The sequence below is a fragment of the Symphodus melops genome (genome assembly GCF_947650265.1).
Source record: "Symphodus melops genome assembly, chromosome: 6".
NCBI lineage: Eukaryota > Metazoa > Chordata > Actinopteri > Labriformes > Labridae > Symphodus > Symphodus melops.
Window position 1 is genome coordinate 5,624,633 of NC_136696.1, and position 20,393 is coordinate 5,645,025.

The 20,393-nt window shown below is 41.0% G+C and overlaps 1 protein-coding gene across 1 annotated transcript in view; it reads right to left on the reverse strand.

Annotated features, from left to right (window-relative positions):
* The window catches only part of nlrc5 (NLR family, CARD domain containing 5), a 53,148-nt gene that overhangs the window by 3,444 nt on the left and 29,311 nt on the right, over positions 1-20,393 (reverse strand). The window contains exons 18-49 of the mRNA XM_079345823.1: positions 18,413-18,466; positions 18,244-18,273; positions 17,881-17,964; positions 17,518-17,601; positions 16,901-16,990; positions 15,922-16,002; positions 14,759-14,842; positions 14,023-14,106; positions 13,596-13,685; positions 12,028-12,075; positions 11,916-11,945; positions 11,740-11,823; positions 11,570-11,653; positions 10,995-11,084; positions 10,741-10,800; positions 10,482-10,565; positions 10,257-10,340; positions 9,365-9,454; positions 9,178-9,243; positions 8,420-8,503; positions 7,835-7,918; positions 7,426-7,512; positions 7,225-7,284; positions 6,032-6,115; positions 5,825-5,908; positions 5,649-5,732; positions 5,331-5,405; positions 4,991-5,074; positions 4,800-4,883; positions 3,593-3,673; positions 2,457-2,540; positions 576-659 (exon numbers count right to left, since the gene is read on the reverse strand). Coding sequence (XP_079201949.1) covers positions 576-659; positions 2,457-2,540; positions 3,593-3,673; positions 4,800-4,883; positions 4,991-5,074; positions 5,331-5,405; positions 5,649-5,732; positions 5,825-5,908; positions 6,032-6,115; positions 7,225-7,284; positions 7,426-7,512; positions 7,835-7,918; positions 8,420-8,503; positions 9,178-9,243; positions 9,365-9,454; positions 10,257-10,340; positions 10,482-10,565; positions 10,741-10,800; positions 10,995-11,084; positions 11,570-11,653; positions 11,740-11,823; positions 11,916-11,945; positions 12,028-12,075; positions 13,596-13,685; positions 14,023-14,106; positions 14,759-14,842; positions 15,922-16,002; positions 16,901-16,990; positions 17,518-17,601; positions 17,881-17,964; positions 18,244-18,273; positions 18,413-18,466 — 2,460 coding nt within the window. The remainder of the gene's footprint in view (positions 1-575; positions 660-2,456; positions 2,541-3,592; positions 3,674-4,799; positions 4,884-4,990; positions 5,075-5,330; positions 5,406-5,648; positions 5,733-5,824; positions 5,909-6,031; positions 6,116-7,224; positions 7,285-7,425; positions 7,513-7,834; positions 7,919-8,419; positions 8,504-9,177; positions 9,244-9,364; positions 9,455-10,256; positions 10,341-10,481; positions 10,566-10,740; positions 10,801-10,994; positions 11,085-11,569; positions 11,654-11,739; positions 11,824-11,915; positions 11,946-12,027; positions 12,076-13,595; positions 13,686-14,022; positions 14,107-14,758; positions 14,843-15,921; positions 16,003-16,900; positions 16,991-17,517; positions 17,602-17,880; positions 17,965-18,243; positions 18,274-18,412; positions 18,467-20,393) is intronic.

The window sequence follows — 20,393 nt, forward strand, 5'->3', positions numbered from 1 at the left end:
TGTTTTTCTAGGCAGAGAAGCGCTGGCTGTGCTAGCACGAATCATTCGTGCTCTGAGAAGAAAAACGCTGCACATCTGTCCTGTCTCTATGACGCTGTATGACAGACACTGCTCCATTATTTCTTACTGCATGCTTTCTATTTGAGATCGTCCTTTACCCGATCAGACTGCAAACAAAGAGAATGTGGCTACAAGACATGATCTGTAGGAACAAAAACACAGTGTGATACCTTTGGAAAAGAGCGGCAGTGATGAAAAGATTTTCAACTTGAGCACTCAGAGCGACTGCACAAAAAAGGCAGAGCGCTGGGAAGAAAAGACGCCGGGTGCTATGCTTTTTCTCCAGGCCACCGCCTGCTACTGCCCTCATTGAAAACGCTTGCAATCAGAAATACACGATAGGTGGACACGGGGCCATATACTGAAACGATTCCTGAAATCAATGTAGTTAGCTCAATTTTGAAAAAGCCCAGAGGGTAATCATTTGTCTGGAGCCTTTGTTTTGTTCGAGTTAAATGAAAAGGTTTCCTGCTCGTGCTATTTTAATATGAGCATCACATAAACAATGTCCTTACTGAAGCGCCTCCAGGTGACGACAGCCTTTCAAAGCATCCACGAGCTTGTCTCCACATTGGTCACTGATAAGGTTCTTTGATAGACTGAAACATGGGCACATCAAACACATTCAATGTAAATAAGCAGTTATTTCAGTATGTAGCATATTGCAGTAGCATAATTAATTATTCCAATAGAGGAATATAGTACACTAAGTCAGTGCTTTACAGGCTCAAGTCCACTTACCATTTAAGGGTGTAGTTAAAAGTTTATGTTTCATGTTTAAAAGTCATGTTTCTCTGTGTTATGCTCAGTGCACAAGTTGACAATGTCAATTTAAACCACCTTAAAAGTCAAAACTGACCATTATTTGATATGACATGTAATGATATATAATATGACCAATGTTTGATCGTCTCTGTTGCATGACATACACTTTAGTGAGTGCTGAATTTTGAACGCCTATAAAAAGTGTACAAACATTTTAACTGAATGATGTAAACAAGAAATATTTGATTTCCTCACTTGAAGAAAAAAGCCCCAGAACACTACATGTATGATAGGGTAACCGTGCTCGGTTGGGGCTGGAGCAAAGAGAGCGTAGGCCAGTTCAAGTGAGTAAGGAGGGGGGCAATCATGCTGTGGGCACAGAACAGGAGAACTGGGCCCAGTGTGAGTGCACCCTCAGACATGTTCATGGTTGAATTTTGGATCCCTTTTGAAACAAAGTGGTGCGTCTTTTATCTTTGCTGATCTTGTCCTGCACACTCAGGCATGGATCATGTTCATACAACAGGCAAAAGTCATCCAAATCTGACTCTGTTTTCGCTCGTACAGGACTCTATTGTACTTTTAATGACAGTCTGAACAGCACAAGAAACATGGACATGTATTTTCTTTTAAGATCAGATTCCAGGCTGACTCCATATGTGGTTCTGAATCACATTCAGGTCAGACCTTTTGTAATGCAGAGCAAACAGCCAGGTCAGACTGCATGTGACTGTGACATTAAAGGCTGGTCATTTTTGAAAACAAGCATGATTTTAAAAGTAGCATTCTCTCAGCGCTCCGTCTCCCCCACCCCCTCCCCTCTGTGCTCCCTCAAAAGCCACGCCCCTCGCTTTAATGCTCTAGCCTCATTAAGCGGATTTCAGATCATGCTTTGAGTGTACCGAGTGCAGATATTGGTCGAAATTTTTACGAGTTTAGAAGAAATACAGATGACAGATTTTCTTTGCTTCTTTTTCAGAGCACATGAATTATTAATTTCTGTCAGGAGCTAAAGACAATTTTAACCAAAATCTTAAAAAGTTTATCTGGAGGAAATTACCAACCCTGCTTTAATATTGAATTGAGGACTTTAACAACAAGTGCATGAATGAATTAATATAGCAACAGCTTCAACTACTTAGCATACCCGCACAAAACATTTGGCATTGCTGGGAGTGGGACACTTGTAAAAGAAGAGCGAGCTGCCAGAAGGTCCTCGTAAAGAAGGCGACGACAGTCCAATAAAATGGCTGGTAGGTTTTAAATGACTATCACTTCACAGACATGTGACCAAGCATTTGGAAACTCAATGATCTGTTGGCACAGTTTAACAGCACTTTGCAGTAGTATATGTCGTCAGTAAACTTGTGTAGAAAAGAAATAAGTGTACGAGGACTGACTGAGGTTCTTTAAAAAACAATAAAATAATAATCTGCAGGCCTGTAAAATATTATAGGATGTTTAAACAGAGTTTACAAAAATAGAGTGCACTTTACCCTGAACGAGAAAGCTTGACTTGAAAGTATTTTGGAGTTTTACCTCTGACTATTAGGTAACAGAATCAAATCAGAACTTACAGGATGGCTAATCGGCATGTTTTTGTTGAGTTTTTTTTTTTTTGTTCGACCCACCTGATCCTCCTCAGACCCCCCCAGAGAGGAAGAAGTCTGGTCAACTGCTCTAGTCCTTTATCGCCCATCCTCCAGCCCTCCAACCTGAATCGCCAAGAGAAAAAAAACAAATCAACACTAAACACTTGAAAGACAAATGAGATTAATCGCATGTTCATGTGCTGGACACAGACTCCAGTCTGACTCAAGCACTTATTCTGAGAACTCTATTTCACTCAGATTCAAGCTTTGACTGCAGTCAGACTCGTAAGATCAGGAGATGGACTTCTTTGTTGGTGAAGACTGAGTTGTCGTTTTTAGTGTGTTCACTGTAACCGTTCGTATCGGGCTCTGATGCAGCACACATTACAGTTTTATCACTGAATATTACGCAGAAAGCCATCATACAAATTTTGAATTCTGATGATTATCAGGTGGGCTGCAGGTATTTTTGAGTTTATTACACACCTACACAATCATGTTTCTATACAAAAGAAGATCATAACTATTTGAAGTACAGCACTATCACTGCATTGGTAATTTAAATGTTCGGACACAGAGACAGGATTGTTCACTGTCCAATGAACAAGTCCAATCTGTTTTCAACACTACAAAAGGTCCAAGGCGTCAGTGAAAGGTGATACAGTGAAATAACTTGGAGTGACAGAGCGTCCCTCCTCACAGCTGTCTTTAAAGCTGTTTATTTCAGGAGCTGGAAGTTTATTCAGTGTCCTTATTGTTCGATTTTCTGCCAATAACAGTTTCAAACATTTCAGAGTATTGGCCTAAACAACATTACTGAAAACAGATCAGGTGCTTTAAACAGCTTCCCTAATGCTCAACATCTCATAACACTGTCAACACTGTCACACCCTCTACGACCGAGGTACAGTATAAACATGAAGATAATTCAGAGTTAAAGCTCTGCTCAAAATTGAATGAATGAATGTGCTGGAGTGGAAAACTTAAACTTATCTTTTAATGGCTCAGACTCAAACCCTCAGACTGGCCTCAGTTAACGGAGACTCAGCTACATGTCTCAACTGACACATATAACTTTATGTAGCACGTTGCTCAATCAAGGTTGTTTTAAATGGGCTATAGAAATGAAGATTTATTGATTGACAACATATAATATCTATGTGTGGAAAACTTACCCAATCTCCTCAATTTGTTTGAGTCTTTCCATAGCTGCGAGGAGATCTATCCCGCCATCTGCAGTGTCAATCTCATTAAGCCTGGCACACACACAAACCCAATGCACAAGAGTCAAATTAGCTGTCAACAAAGCGATCAGCTCATCTGTGAAAGCTGCGTCAACTCCGATCTACTTGATGATATAATAAAGACAAGGACTGATCGTGTGAGGAGGATTGACATCGTTGTAAATTTCAGCTATATTTACGAGCTGTATAAACAGAACTGGCACTTCCAGTCCAAGTTCTGATCTCACAGGACAACGGTGGCTAAAGGTTTACAGCTTTGCACTATGAGAGGACAGGGAATGAATATCCCATGTGTGGCATTATTGGATCAGACGCTACTTCTTTATGAAGAGCTTCATGCGGAGGCGATGACATGCTGGTATGATGAACTGCTGCATGAGTAGCCGCGATGTGAGCAATGGAGCTGAGGCTTTGGCAGCGACAGTGTCAGCAAAGTACAGCATTATATATAGGCCATATTATTAGAGTGGTACAGATACGTGCGAGGAAAGAGTATCAGTGTGACTGTAAGAGGATGCCTGTCTGAAATAGCTTTGCAGGCTGTTACTGTATATTAGATAGACACCTCCTACAACATGACGAGCTGTAAACACGCTGCAGAATAAAAAAAAAAATCATTTTAAAAGGTCAACATTTGTGAGGGGTGGGGGGGTGCGCAGGTGGCGCAGTGGATAGTGCTGGTGGCACATGTCAGTCCCAACTCTCTCTCTCTCCCTGATTTCATCTTTGTCCACTGTCCGATCTCTACAATAAAGGCAAGCAAACCCAAAAAAATAAATATTTGAAAAAACATTTGTTTTATCACTTTTTTCTTTTGGTTTACATTAAAATGTGTGTCCTGTTCAAGGTCCAATGTTTCTTTATTGGCTCCCAGAAAGGTATATTTGTTGTTTGCTGTTGTGCAGAGACGTAACGCTCCAAAGATACATACGGCCCATAGCAATATAAATTTAAGGTTCAAATGCCCAGACAGAACTAATATCCTGGATAACAACAGGTCCCGGTCTGTACACACACACGTTTCAAATATCCTGGCATGGTTAGAGTACATCATCCTGTGCTATCTTAATAATGTTTCATAATGACTGTCGTAATTTATGCCACTGAAATCAAATCCTACTATGAGATTGTTTCTTACTTGAGAACGCGTATAGAGTTGATATTCCTAAGAGCTTGTGCCAGACACATGCCACTCTCTTCGCTCAGCTGCCAGGAATCCAGACTGAGGGGGGGCAGTGAAAAACACATAGACATACACACATAAACAATATAAACTTTATGGGATTAGGACATGTCTGTAAACATGGTCGATCTCCAAGTGTGTCCTACCACAGGCGTTCCAGGCCGACACATTCTCCCAGTGCTTTGATGAGCTGCAGCCCTGCAGCCTCCGACCATACGCAGTGAGAAAGACTAGAGGAGACAAAAGGCACCGCTGGTTCATGTTTTTGTGATCTATGACATGGCCGAAACCTTTCACAAATCATACATGTATAATCTGCATTCCTAACCATGTGATGTTTGGATTGACACAGAGATGGCTGATCAATGAATCGATCAGGGACAAAACATTCTTCGACAATCACCACCAATGTGTGAGAACATGACAAGCTGTGAAAATCATTCAAACAGTACAGAAATAACATCAAGTCAAATGTTGAGCGCTTACTTGAGTGATTGTAGACGTGGCATGATGCTGGTCAATCTCTGAGATGCTGGGTCACTAATTACATGGCTGGACAGACTTGGAGAAAGAGAGGGAGAGTTTCACAGGTCAGACTCGAACCTGGGCCCGTCCGCCTGGAGGCCTTAGGTGCTACCAGGCTACCGGAGGGGTTATCATTTTAATGTACAGACATAGTGTACTGAAAGAGAACTGCACTTTTTTTATATTCAGAAGAGGAACTTTTCAAAAACTTTGAATGCTGAGAAAACTAAGAATCACAAAATGTTCCAGGTTAGAGATACAATGAGTTTGTTTTCTCACTTTAAGCACCGAATAGCTGGAGCCTGGAGTAAGGTCTCTGAGACCTTCTCAGCCACACAGGCCCAAATCTCTTTGGAAACAATACTGTACAAGAAAAAAAAAAGGAAATATCTTGACATCTTGGAAGTTTAAAACAAGCATTGGTAAAAGTTTCATGTGTGAAGGAAGGCTCTAACCTGAGAGAGGTGAGGTTTGGCAGTGAAGGCAGGACAGAAGCAAGAAACTCAGCTCCGTCTATGCCAATGCGGTTGTGGGAAAAGCTGCGGATAATGACAACGGTTATTTAATTTCATCTTTGTTTCTGTCATTTATTCACAAACACATCCCTGCTTCTCACTGACTTGTGGATGTTATAAATTTCATACAGAAGAGGGAGTACTTACTCCAGCTCCGTCAGTGAAGGATACTTCTGGATTATACTTGTCATAGGTGCAAGCTGGTAGCCCTCGACTGCACAGTCCACGAGGCTGGAGGTGAGGAGAGGAGAGGAGAGAAAAGGAGAGGAAAGGAAAGAAGAGGAGAGGAAAGGAAAGGAAAGGAGAGGAAAGAAGAGGAAAGGAAAGGAAAGGAAAGGAGAGGAAAGAAGAGGAAAGGAAAGGAAAGGAGAGGAAAGAAGAGAAGAGGAAAGGAAAGAAGAGGTCACACAGAGTTCGGTCTGCTGTAACCACTCTCAGGCTTTGCGACAGGGCGGCACAGACTTCCTTCACCACCCTGTTGATTAGCCTGACGGAGGTGATGTTGCTCCTTGCTCTCATATTGTCCACAGATGTAGTTGTCATGTTCATGAGATGGCCCAGTTTGGTGCAGCCAGCTTGTCTGTGGCTGGCACATAGACTGGAACATCATCAGGCGTCATAAACATCTGAGACGTCAAAAGCTTTCATTTGTATTTCTGCATTGCTCTACATTTCTTGATTTGAGATCCCAAATCTATGAAAATACAAACAACAGAGTCTGTCTCTTTACGTCCATGCACTTCAAGCTTCCGGTTATCGCAGCACACATTGAACACCTGTATTCTGTAGATAGATGGATAGATAGATGGATGGATGGATGGATGGATGGATAGATAGATAGATTTATGAAGAGTTATGTGTTCATATTTTCTTTGTTTCACTTTGTTTCAATGCTGTTTGTTGTTTTCTGTCTACATCCTTCATGGTTGAATGATTTTAGAGGTTTGGGGCTCCCTGAGCGCTGCGTCTTTTGAGTCTTGCAGTTCCTGTAGTTCATTTGGCTTCAGCTACAGCAGCTCTGATACTTCCTCCTCTACTCCCAGCAAGCTGCCAGGTCATCTTCGCTACACTAAAGAAATATCGGCTTATTTTTCCGGTGCCTCACTCTGTGAAGTCTCATCACACCTGAACGCCACCAAGTCTCATTTTTATTACTACATCAACTCTGACTCATTCTTTTCCCCTCACCCTCCTTGGAGTGTCAGAGCTACACAGAGACTGTGTTAGCAACGTTAAATTTAAAACCTGTAATAAAAATCAGACTTTCTGAGTTTCACTTTAAATCCAGGAGTCACATGAAGGTGGACATTCATTTAAAAATGCATCCATAAATGTATTACCTGACTGAAGTCAGTTTGTTGTCCCTCATCAAAGTCAGGTGCATCGTGTTGCGATGGACTCTGTAGAGAAAATATCACACACAACAACAGACGTATGGCTTGATGTGGAATAATCCAGACAGAGATGCAATATGTTTAGAGATGTTTTTACTCCAAATGTGTGTGTGTGGGTGTGTTTGTGTGTGAATTCACAGTTCTCACCTGATTGTGTGAACGTTGCTGCAGGCTTCCAGACATCGACACAGCAGACTAACAACCTCGTCTGATCTGATCCAACGCTCCTCAACACTGACACAAACACAAGCTCAATATTTCAACCATACAACTAAGCATTTTAACACCTCTTACTACTATGTATTCTTCTTCCTTTGCATCATTATTATTGTTATTATAAGTATATCTGGTTAGTATTGTATTCAGACATAAACACATGTATTTTGTCACATTTTAAAATCATTGTGCTGTGTTGGAAGTTTGCCTATCTCTTAAAATAAAATAGAGAGAGATCTCTGACACATCTTGCTCTCGAGTTTTTCAGACACAAGTGTTGAAGTGAACTGGCTTAGTACAAATGTGTTGTCAAACTCTTCAAAGTAAGAATCTTTCTTACCTGACAGTGAGTCCGCTCTGACTGCTGTCCAACGTTTTCACCAAGCCTTCTATCCAGTCAGACTCCAGATCATTGTTCTGTAACCTGTGAACCAATCACAAAAGTCAACACTTTTGATTTTTCAGGCATCTCTTAAAGGTCAGATACGATGCAAAATACACTTTACCATGTTTTTCTAACACTAATGTGTCAGTAAACCCCCCCAAGTGTGAGAAAAATCTCCTCCTTCTTTGCCTGCTCCACTTTGTAGAAAATGTGTGATCTAACAGGCTGTTTGGTGGTCAGACAGCTCATTTACATATTTAAAGTTACAGACACAAGAGCAGCCTGTTCTGAGAGAGGGGCTAAAATAGAGGGGTTTATATGCATGATCAAATACAGGAACAGAGTAGATTTTAAACAAGAAACTTCACAGACTTGTTTAGGAAAATTAAAAGAAACACATCTAAAGGTAACTGCATGTTATTTCAAGATCTGTTTTGTCTGCTTTGTTTTTGTAATTCCTCAGAATTTAAGGTTTCAGAGCAGCTGTTTATATAATGAAGGGAACAATATGAAATGATCTGAGGATTCAGAAATACTTACGTCAGTTTGGACAGACTTGGGCAAGTGGACAAGAGCTCTCCTATTCTGACTAAATGGTCCTGCTCCAAACGGCCCTCTCTGACACTTGAACAAGAAAGAAGAAATTCAACAACAAAAGTTATATACTGCCTACTGTAACATCTTCAGGCAAACTAGCTGACATGTTGTGCTTGGTTTGGCTGACACTGAACTAAGCCACCCCTCACCTACTCTGTGTGACAAACTGGTGTATAGTCATGTATCTGCAGACCCTAAAACCAGGTGGTTATACAGGGTGGCACTGAAGCTTTGAAGCTTCTCATGGCCCTTGTGCGGACCAAAAATATGGAAGTTAGTCTGGCCCTTCCAGAGAACTGCCAAGGTGCCATGGCAAGACATCGAACTCCCAGCAGCTGTGGTGAGCTCCCTGTGTAGTAGTCCCACTCACACACATCCTGTTTGTGCGTGTGTATTTCAGACCTATGTCTGCGAGAAGCATGTCTCAATGACAGAGTGTAAACTTATAAAGTATGTAAAAAATACAAAAATAAGAGCACGTTACTTGCAAGGTTAAGGAAAATAAAGCTTTTTAGAATTGTAAAAACCTCTGAATGTTATCATTATATCAGGTATACAGTACAAGAAACTGCATCAGGAGCACCTCACAAACTGGGCACCACGTTAACTTAGCAAGCTATCTGAAGGTGGTTAAGACTAAACAGAAGTCGGTGCATAAAGGAACCCTTGTTACTTCGAGTCGCATTGATTTGTTGTCCTACCTGAGAGTTTTTTCACCACCTTCCTGTTGAGTGAACCAGATGAGACACCTCTGATCTGCTCCCAAACTGCCAGCACACGTCAGAAAGTTGAAATCCACAGGCAAAAGAGAGAAACAAGAATGAACACTAAATTTGTAAATGTTCAACAATTAACAATCCCTTTCCTTCCCACAGCACACTAACTCACCTGACCTCTACACCAGAAATGTTTGCGCAGTGGCACAGAGTGCTGACCACTTCCAACAGGCCCTGCTGGGTCAGGCTGTTCCTGCTCAGACTGAGAAGACACATTTAAGCAGAGAGAAAAGTTGCTCTTGATCTCTCCAATGAACTTTTCCAGGTTTTAAATGACATTTCAGTGTTTTCCACAGAATTAAGCAATATTTTGGGTGGTGCATGGGATCGACATACTTTTTAAATTGTACTCTTATCTTAGGTTTGTATTCATATCATGAATTTTTGCCCTCGAAATGAATTACATTTTTACAACAAGCTATGCCTCGTGTTTTAAAACGTTCCACTCCATATTCTGTTATTTACTGTAGTTCAGCACAGCATCAGCAGCACGCAGCTGTACATTAACAATACATTAATACGAAGCTATGAGAAGCTTCAGTTTTGATAGGACCAAGGCACCTTAACTGGTGCATTTACAAGAGAGGTGTACGGACAGTGAAGCTTCCCTCTGTTTCCTTAGAGCTGATGTCATTCTGTTCTCATGGTTTTGCTGGTTCTTATCTTTCTGCAGTATTCAAGAGGGATTTTTTTTTAAACAAGGGGAAACAGTTTGAACTTCCAATATGAACAGGTTCAGACAAAATGAAAAACTATGATGACTTTTGTACAGTAGATTTTCGGCATTGTTTCCTTTTTTTTACAGTTTCATCAACTCTGGCCAAAAAAGGCTCTAAAGGCAGAAAAGTTACTTTCAAGGATAACAACATTGTTCAAATAAGCAGACCAAATGGTTGGTTTGGAGGTCAATTGATTCTCTACTCCTAAAAAGACTTAAGGATTTGGAATGTTGTTTAAATCCTTTATATTTTGGATGTATTTACATTTTACAACATGTGCCTTACTTGACATAGCTGATGATTTTTAGAGTCGGTAGAGTCTCCAAAAAACGCGTCAGCCCCTCGTCTTTCAGTTGGCTACCTGACAAACTGCAGTGAAAAAACAGGATATCTTCAGAATAGTCACATATAAAAACGGACTGACAAAGATGTAAATTCTTTGATTTAAAGAGCGGGGCCAATGTATAAGTGAGATCAGGTTTGTCGGTGAGATTTGTGTGAGGAACATACTCCAGGGCAGACAGCTGGGGGCCATCTTGTAAGACACTGAGCAGTCTCTCATAGTTATCACTGTTCAGGCCGAACCCAGTAAACCTGTGCAAAGACAGACAGACAGACAGACAGACAGACAGACAGACAGACAGACAGACAGACAGACAGACAGACAGACAGACAGACAGACAGAAAGCAAAGCTAGATTTAACACACTCTATCATCTTTTAAAGCAGGAGAAAGTGCACACAAAAGCTTTGGCTTGTTGCTTACACACCTGCACCTGGCGTGTTCTGCTTTCACACTGTCAAAGTGTACGAAGGATTCAAATTGATGCCTAAGAATGTGAACAAAGCAGAATTTGACAAAAACACGATCATTGTCAGACATCAATAAAAAACATTAGAATGTGTAGACATGCTGCAGTGACACATCTGTCATAAAAAACGTCTACTTGTTGTGGCAGATCAGACTATGCTGATACATAATAGAAGAGGTATCCGCTCGTCTTGACACACAGAGGTTTTGTACCTGAGTTCCACTGACTTCACTCGCTGACTGACCGTCAAACAGCTGAGCAGCGTCACTGCTCCAGACGTAGATGAGATGCTGTGGCTGACGCTGAGGGCAAAGAGGACAGGATCGACTCAATTAAATAAGAGGTTTTTCAATTGAGCTCATGATGATAATTATAAGTCGATAACTTAACATTTTGATGGTGATTAATGGGACACTTCTCGTTTTGCCTCATAAGACTAAGCAATGACACTCAATAAACAACATGGTTTGAAAGCCTTCTATGGATTGTGTCTTGTACCAACATCCTCTTTGCAGCGTGTTTGATCAGAGAAAACATGATCTCAAATATAAAGCATGCAGTAATAAGCAGAAGAAGCAGAGTGTTGGTCATACAGTGGCCGTTGTCAAAGAGACAGGACGGACGTGCAGCACGCTCCTGTGCACACAGCCAGCCCTTTTCTGCCTGGAAAAAATGCTAGGTGGACACAGGCCATAACATAATTGTGTGTGTGTGTGAGTGTGAGTGTGAGTGTGTGTGTGTGTGTGTGTGTGTGTTTTGTGTACGTGTGTGTACGTGCATGTGTTACTTGAGTCTTTGCAGCGATTTCATCCTCGGCAGGACATTGAGCATGCTCTGAATCGCCTCATCTGTCAGTGAGCTGTGAGAAAAACTGACACATATAAATAATATTAATGTTCATCTGTTTGGACATGATCTTCCAGTTGTAATGTGCAAAAACCTAAAAATGTAACTTACTCTAACTCGAGATGCGAGTGACACTGGACCAGTCGTCCACAGATTTTAGTGATATCTGTTGGCAGGAGGCTGCTGTTGTTAAGCCTACAACATAAAGAAGAAGCTTTACTTCCTGTCTGAATTTGGAAACAATAAAGTGAAATTAGAAGCAGAAGTAGAAGTTTGCGGTACTAGACCTGAACATCTTCAGCTTTTGTTTTTCAGCCCTGAAAGGGAACATAGGGTTAGCTTATTCATTGAAAATTAAAACAGAATTCGATTCAGATGTTTGCAGATGTAGCCATCTACCTTAAGTCACGGCAGAACTTCAAGATCAGCTTCTCTCTGCCGCCATCACTGTAAAAACAACAGAAACACTATGAGAACATCTGTTTATCTGCATTATGCACGTTTTGACCCCGGTACAAAGTTACAAAGCCTATGCAATTGATGCAACTCTCAAAGTAATGCACAGTATATTATTAAAGCTGAAACCTCCTGTGTTGAAAAATGAAGCAAATTATCCATTTTAGTTTGGCTGCATAAGTCCCAAGAGTCATTTACGCTGTTTTCACATATACACTCCTAAAAATATCAAGATCAAGTCAGGACTGCTTCGGACATTCTTCTGACCTTTACATATGCACGTCACAGCTGGAGACTATTCCTGCCAGACAAGAGCCGTGTAATTATGTGCATGTCCGGATCAGCTCACCAGAGTGTGAACGTCCTACTAAACGTGTATTCCAGAAAGCCTGTTTTATAGCTGGAATAAACATATGCACAGCCTGGCTCATTCTTAATGGGTACACAATGTAAGAAGGTTGTTTTCACTAAGTTAAGAGTCAAGTGTAGACAGCTTGACAGCAGCCTACAAAACAACAACATACAGTATGTATGCCTAAACACAACCTCCAAAACACTCCTGCAGGCTGCAAGGCGGCAGTGTATTCGGAGGTGCTGCAGCTGCTGCAGCTGCTGCTGGTCGGATTACTCGGCTCCAAGTCTGCTCCTTCCCCCTCCGAAAAAGAGATTCATCCTCGAGTGAGCGGATCAAGCTTTTGTTGTTTTTATACCATTTGGACTGGTGTTTGGACTACACACTGTAGTAGATTCTTGACTTGACCTAGTCATTGACTGTCATGAGACAATTGTTGTTTGTTGTCATCATGGTTTAGGCAAATTACTTTTTACCATCAGCCATTAATGTTTCAAAATGTATTTTAAGGAAGAGACGAATGAATAAAATGAATGTGATTTTTTTTCTCCTCAAAATCAGTCTTGGGCTCCATACCGCACCCTGTGCCTTTGCATAATTAGAGGTGTGTCTGATCTGACTGACAGCTCCACATCCCTATCTTTCTACGGTGAGTTAGGTTGAGACAGCTGTTCCAAGGTGGTGACTGCCATCAAAGGTCCGTTTCAGAAACCAATGGGTGACTTCACTGAAAATGTGTCCCTGTTTTTAACGGTCTATGATACGGATACATTTTTAGAAAACAGACACATGTGATTTGTCTTGGCAGCCTTCAAGTGTAATTCCTGCATAAAATCAGGTTGTCCTTATGGGTGGACGCAACAGGTAATATATTAAAGAAAATTCAATGTGAGCTAGTGGGAGGGGCTGATGAGGCTTATATCCTGCCACTAGCACATAACAACTGCGAGGTTCGAGAAAGTAGTAAAGTATGACCAGTATGTGCATCTCAATTATTATATACAGTGAATTTGTGCAATTACATGGATTACTTCCAGAGACCACCCATCACACAGGTAAAATAAAGGTGAAAAAAATAACCTCAAGAAGATTTCATGAGCAGTGCATTTGAGAAAACTTTTTAACATAGTAATTAAATAAAGTGTAAAATAAAGAGTACCTGATGATAACCTGTCTCAGCTTGCCGTGGGAGCACAAGGCACCAGCCAGCATCACCACTCCCCCCATGCTGATCCCGTTGTTTCTGGCACTGAAAAACATACAGAAACAATAAGCATGGGGAGGCATATTTATTCTTATACATTAGCCGATTACACAACATATCACTGCAGGGTGAACATAGTAGCTCCCAGCTCTGACACATTTTTGGATCCTGGTTATTTGGAACAAAACAGCCCTGCTCCTGCCAAATAACCAAGATTATATAGCGGGTTTTTTTTCAAACACAACAAAGAGTCTCATCTCTTTAGAACACTTTCTTCAAAGCCTGCCAGTTTTATCCATTTGTGTACACACATTTGTTAGAGTTGTAATAAGGGTCTCCAGAAATGTCTTTTGTTATGTTATCACGTGTGTGTGAGACTTACTTGATTTCCTGGATGCTTCTAAGACATGGCAGGAAGTCCAACAGCTTCTTCAGGCCTTTGTCATCCAAGCAGTTACTGGAAAGGCTAACATGATAGATTGTGGGGTTACATTAATGTCAGGCACAAGAGATTAAAGGAGCACTTTCTTTGCTGCTAAATTATGAGAAAGATAAAGGAAATGCAGAATGCAAAAAATATAATCCTGGCACAAACCTTTACTAAAATTGCATTGCATTACTATTAGTGAGTGAATCTGAAATGCCCACGCAGAAACAAGATTATTGCAAGAATTGAATGCTTTCATTCAGTAGAGCCTGTATCAACAGACTGCAGCTGCAGCGTCAACCACCATCGCTTCAGAGCACTTCTCAAATGCACTCATATGTAATAACATTAAAACGATGTACATTCTGTTCTGGCATTATCAGCATTAACAGCTGGAACTCGAACCCTTGAAAAAAACGAGTCAGATTAGAGTCTCATCCATCGTTGTTGACGAAGCTGATGTCAGAACTCCTGTTCCTTCTTGATTTTGATTGGTCAGTGAGAAAAAAAGTGACTTTGACAAGTGCCATGCTGATCCAAAAGTTTAACTATTTTCAAGTCAGAGCGCCTTGACCACAGCGACAAAACAGCAGGTGTTAAAAAATGATTAACTATATAATGGTGTACAGAGTATCTGTAGAACAAATGGTTAGTTAATTACAGTTTGAAACAATTCTTGTGTTTTTCTTACTCAATAAATGTGACATCAGAGGATCTTCCAAAACTCTGCCATATGCTCTCCAGATCAGCAGGCAGCAGTGCACAGCAGCTCAGGCTGAAAAGACAACATCTGATTACACCAGCTCTGAGTCATATCAAGTTCTTCTCCAATCATCCAGTCATCTTTCTGCTTATTGCTGGACACCATTGTGTACATTTTGTGTAGTCAGTTGAAGTTGAAAATTATCTGAGTACTTAAAGAATATAAGTTGCAAAGCCCGTTTCCACCAAGTGGTTCTGTTCGGTTTGTCTCGGTACGGAACGCATTTTGTGGCGTTTCCATAAAGCCTGAAAAGATTCTCAAATTACCGACCCGTACCGTCCCACTTTTTGGGACCCTTGTTGGGGTGCCAAGAATATTGATCCAACCCTAAAAGGTGGAGCTATTCTTCTGTATATCGCCTCGTGGCACACAGCTTTCTCTGAAACAACGTAAACAACTCTGTAATAAAGAGTCACATGCCGTTGACAAAGTAGATGAATTGCTGGATGTCTTCCATTGTTGGCTTTGTTTGTGTCCCGTTTTTCTACGTTGTTGAATTTATTAGCGGATAGCTGTTAGCAATTAGCTGCTATCATGTGATGCTGTTATGTAGCTGACGTGGCTATCGATATCCGGCTTACACGCCACCTACCAAATAGGGCATGTTTTGCTGTGGAAACGCAAACAGGATCAGACTTTACTGAACCAAACCTGTACTGATCCATACCGGGCTGCTTGATAGAAACAGAGCAATAGAGGCCAAGGTAACGGAGGGTCTACATAGGGTCTGACCACTGCTGGCGCCCCTGGTGCCTTTACCTCAATACATTATATTTGAGTCAGAAAAAGCAGTATTAGTATTCTCGCTGGTATTAAAAGTCATACGGTCCGGATTTCTAAATACCATGGTGTACCGTCACACTGCCCTAACCAGCTTAATACACATCATTGTTTTTAGAATTATCTCTCAGGCAATCTCATGTAACAATGGATGCTGTTGAACTTTGAACCCCTTTAATTTAAATCATCTCCTCTATACAATAAAGGAAGCACTTTCCTCCTGTTTTGGCATTGATGGATGACTCTTGAGTGATCTCTTCTGGGCTAAATATAATGATAAAATCCTGTTGTAGCCTTCACAAGAAACATACCAAAGGCTTTTAGATATCTCATTCTCATGCTCATCTCTTCTTCCACAGAAGCCCACAGATACCTCGACAGGACTTTGTAGTCTGAAACACAAAAATACAGTCACACTGTAGTGGTTACACCTCTAAGTAAGTTCAGTAAATAAGCTATGTGAATGATTATCATATTATGTTTTATAAGTGAGCTGCTTGCTGTTTGATTTATACACTGGCAAACGTTGCCCAGGAAGGGCATGCTAGTCTTGCATGCTTGCATTCTTAGGGCCACATCCAGAGACTGATTAAGCTGCTTTTGTGGGTGCTAAACTTGTGCAGATAAGTATTGTCCTGGGTGAGCCTGTCTCATTTGCATCTATGTAAATTAGGGAACATTTAAAATGTTGGTTCAGAATTACCACTTTACAATGCAAATAAATCTCATTGTAAATACAATCTCATCCACAAAGACCAGAGGTCATTGGCACAGGCAGTTACTGTGTTGCTATTTAACAGCATTGTTCTCCTTCTTCCTTATTTTTGAGATGTCACACATAAACTTTCTAATGATTCAGAAAAAAATATTCTTCCCCTATGCCTTAAAAAAACAGATCTGCTAAAGTCTACATACAGTATATGACTTTGACATGATCATATTAATAAAACATGATTTAAATCATTTGCTTTCAGTGACTCAACACATTTGAGGTCTGGCATTGAAATACACATTAAAAAACATACACTAAAAAAAGTTTCCCCTCCCCTCCTCGCTCATCAGCTTAGAGCGCAGCTCCGTGCAAAGCAAAGGTACAGGCGTTTTTTCTCCACATTAAGGTGCCAAACAAGAGCAAACTGTCGGACGACTTTGTGGATATGTTGTCATAAAATTAGTTCACAAAATGTGGGGATATGTTGCTAAATGGGGGAGAACCTGGGCGATTTTTCTGTGCAACCCATTCTTCATAGATCTGGGCCAAAATATGCGGTGTACATCACAGATGTATACCTTACATGAAGCTCCTTCACAGCAGGATAATCAGACAGCAGAGCAGTCAAAATCACCAAATCCTTCACTGAGGAGCAGCTCTCATTCAAACTGAAAAGAGAAACGTGAAAATCAACAAACTGAGATTACTGGTATTTAAGTACCTGAGCAAATGTATTGTCCTTTTTCTGTTTATATTCTTCAGGCTCATGTGAGAACATTTCAGGTTTGATCTATGTTGGGGACCCATGTGGACGAATGTGTCTCTCTCTCCTAATCTAGTCCTGTTCATGTAAATGCCTTGTTTCCAACAAATTAATTTCTTTGTTTTAAATGTGTAGCATCCAACTCATAATGAGCCTCTGGCATGGAAATAATTCTATGTCTGGTTTTTTTTGTTGTTTTTGTTTTTTTACATCATGTTATTCAGAGAATCATCTGACAACCCATCCCACTGGTTTCAGGACATAAGTTCGACAGTACAGAAAAAGTCACTGATATCTTTTGCAGGTCCAACATAGGAATCATATTCAATTGTGACTCATTTGATTTCCATCCAAATATTTTAAAATGTCTCAATAAGAGGCATTTCAGGCACTATACAGTATAATGGAAGTTTGGTATGTTTACACACTTACATGATCTTTTCGGTGACTTTAAACTTTGGCAAAAACTGAGTGAGGGTCTTCAGAGTTTGAACATCCCATTGGCCTCCAGATAGACTAGGATGAGACAGACTCAGACAATGAGAAAAACATGTTCCTCATGTGGACTTTATAAAACACTTGTTTAAGCTCTTGTGTAGTCTTTCCACAAACATATGGAGGAGCCATTTTTTGCACACAGGTAGCGTTACAAAGGTTTATTTGTATCAGAAAAAGTGACACTAAAACAATTTAATTGAAATAATTGAATATGTTTGATTTTAAAATGTACATATAAACAGTGTTTCCCTGGGTTAGGGTCTTTTAAAGTGAAACGTGTATTGATTGTTCACATACTCCAGGATGCAGAGGGCAGGGCAACGTGCTAGCGACTTTGCAAGTGCTTGTATTTCTTTTTTGCTCCATTTCTGGTTCAACAAGCTAGAGAACAAACAGCAGGATGAAACTTGAGTTATTCAACAACAGAAATATGCAAATCATAAAACTTCAAGATAATCAGCACACCGACTAAACTTTTTATGACTAGGCCTTTTTTTGTTATAGGTTCAGATGCTGTTAATGGTTAATATTATTTAATAACAAGTCACAGTACATCTTGTAAAGAGCCTTTTCACTTCAGAGAAGGCACAAAGGGCAACAAGGAAACTGTCGGTGTTTGTGAAGATCTGGATAGATTGTTGTTGACTTATGTCTTCTTACCTTATTGTTGGTTCTGAATGGGTGTGATGGCTGAGGAGAGAAATTCAAGTGTGAGAAAACATCTGCCTTTGTACTGTATACATTTAATGAAGATGGTATTCATAAGTACAGTATTTGTTCAATCAATCTTCTATATATAGATATTGGGTGAATCCGACCATTAACTCACCTGCTCTGCAGACCAGACTTTGGAGAGAAAGTTACTGTCACTTCTTTCAATCCGCTGCAAACATGATAAATAATTCCGATCAGAGTTGTATGACAATGTTTACTATCTTTCTTTTCAGTTATCTTTAAGGTCACATTTTGTGCAAAATACACTTTACCATATTTTCCAAACACTAATATGTGTCCCTAGCCTGTTTACACACCCCCCCCCCCCCCCCCCCCCCCCCATCCATCCTCTCCACTTTATAGAAAACGTGTGCTCAAACAGACCGTTTGGAAAATTTTCCCTTTGTGATACCACAAGCTAGCTGTTTGTTCACCATAGGACATGGAGCAACAAAGTCTGAGCCACCCAACCAAGCGTACTTGTACTTAGACTTTAGACTTTTTATTTTATTGTCCCAGAGGGGAAATTCTTTTCCACAGTGTACAGTTTTAAGGGCAGCGCGCCGACAGAGGGTGAACACAGGCACAGGGAGATACATGTGAGACAACAGGACAGACAGTGATAGGGCATACAGTGACAGGACGGGGCGGCAGTAGCTCAGTCTGTAGGGACTTGGGTTGGGAACTGGAGGGTCGCCGGTTCGAGTCCCGGCACGGACCAAGTCCGGAAATTGGTCTGGTAGCTGGAGAGGTGCCAGTCCACTTCCTGAGCACTGCCGAGGTGCCCTTGAGCAAGGCACCGAACCCCAACAACTGCTCTGGGGCGCCCTCTGTGGGCAGCCCCCTCACTCTGAGACCTCTCCATTAAATGCAGAGTGAAAACCGAATTTCCCCTCGCGGGATTAATAAAGTATATGAAAAAAAAAAAAAAAAAAAAAAAAGGACATACAGTGCATATGGTTATGGGGGGACCGGGGGTTGGGACTGAGGTTAAAGCTACAGACACAGAAACAGCCTGTTCTGAGCAGGGCTGAAAAAGAGGGGTTTATAGGCATGATCAAATACAAGGTTGGAGACTGATTGGAGATTGGAGAGTGGATTTTGAACAAGAAACCTCACAGACATGTTTAGGGGAGCTCTGAGACTTATTTCAACTTGAAACAGTGATCTTTCATTCCTTAAGTATATTGAGTAAGTCTCAGGGTTACCCATGATGAATTAGGTAAAACATTTCCTGCAGAAATGTTGACATGAAAAAAAACTATTAACATGAGGTGGATGGTCAAATGTTAAAAGACTGACACTATGTGGACAATATGGGCCGATGATATGTTGTTTTACCATTGTGACGTGCACAAGCACAGTAGTCATATCGCATGCCATATTCTGTCTTGCTGCTACTTTTTTGTTGTTTGATGCAAAACCAAAACTTGCATGTTTCATATTTTCTATTTCTAAGCTTTGTATTATTAGAAACCTGGTAGTATTTTTGAATGGTTGTGCATCCCGCTCGAGTCAGGAAATCTCCGTATTTCTTGTCTGAAAAGGAGCCTCCTGCTGTGGTGAGTGAGGGTGAATCTACATCACTAATTCCTCCTGTTTTCAACCCACTGAAGCTACAGACCTATCACAGATCAGTGGATGGGGCCTTACTGCCAGAATCTAAAAGCAACATCCACCATCGTTCTTGAAATCTATGCTAACAGGATCTGTTGAGGATGCTAAGAACCATCAATTGCGAAAAAGTACATTGATATGGATGAAGGAGATTTTGAAGGTCCTGTGCTCGAATTGTTTGTGGCTATCTCTACGAGCCGCAATATAGCGAGGAGCAGTTAAGGCTGGTGGAGGAACGGAAGGTGCCTGCTGCCAACAGGAAAGTCTCACGCTTGAGACAAGGAACTCGGGTCGGCTCAAGCTGGGGTGGACTGAGGTTTGCTGATGGACACAGACGCACCATCCGTTTGCTGCCAGAAATTTGTAAGATGCCAATTGCTTCTGAAATCTCAGAATCAGTTGAGGAAACAGCTGTATGTGTTGTAGACATAGACTGTATATACAGCACACCAGCTTCAGTGGGAGCAACCTGCGGTGCA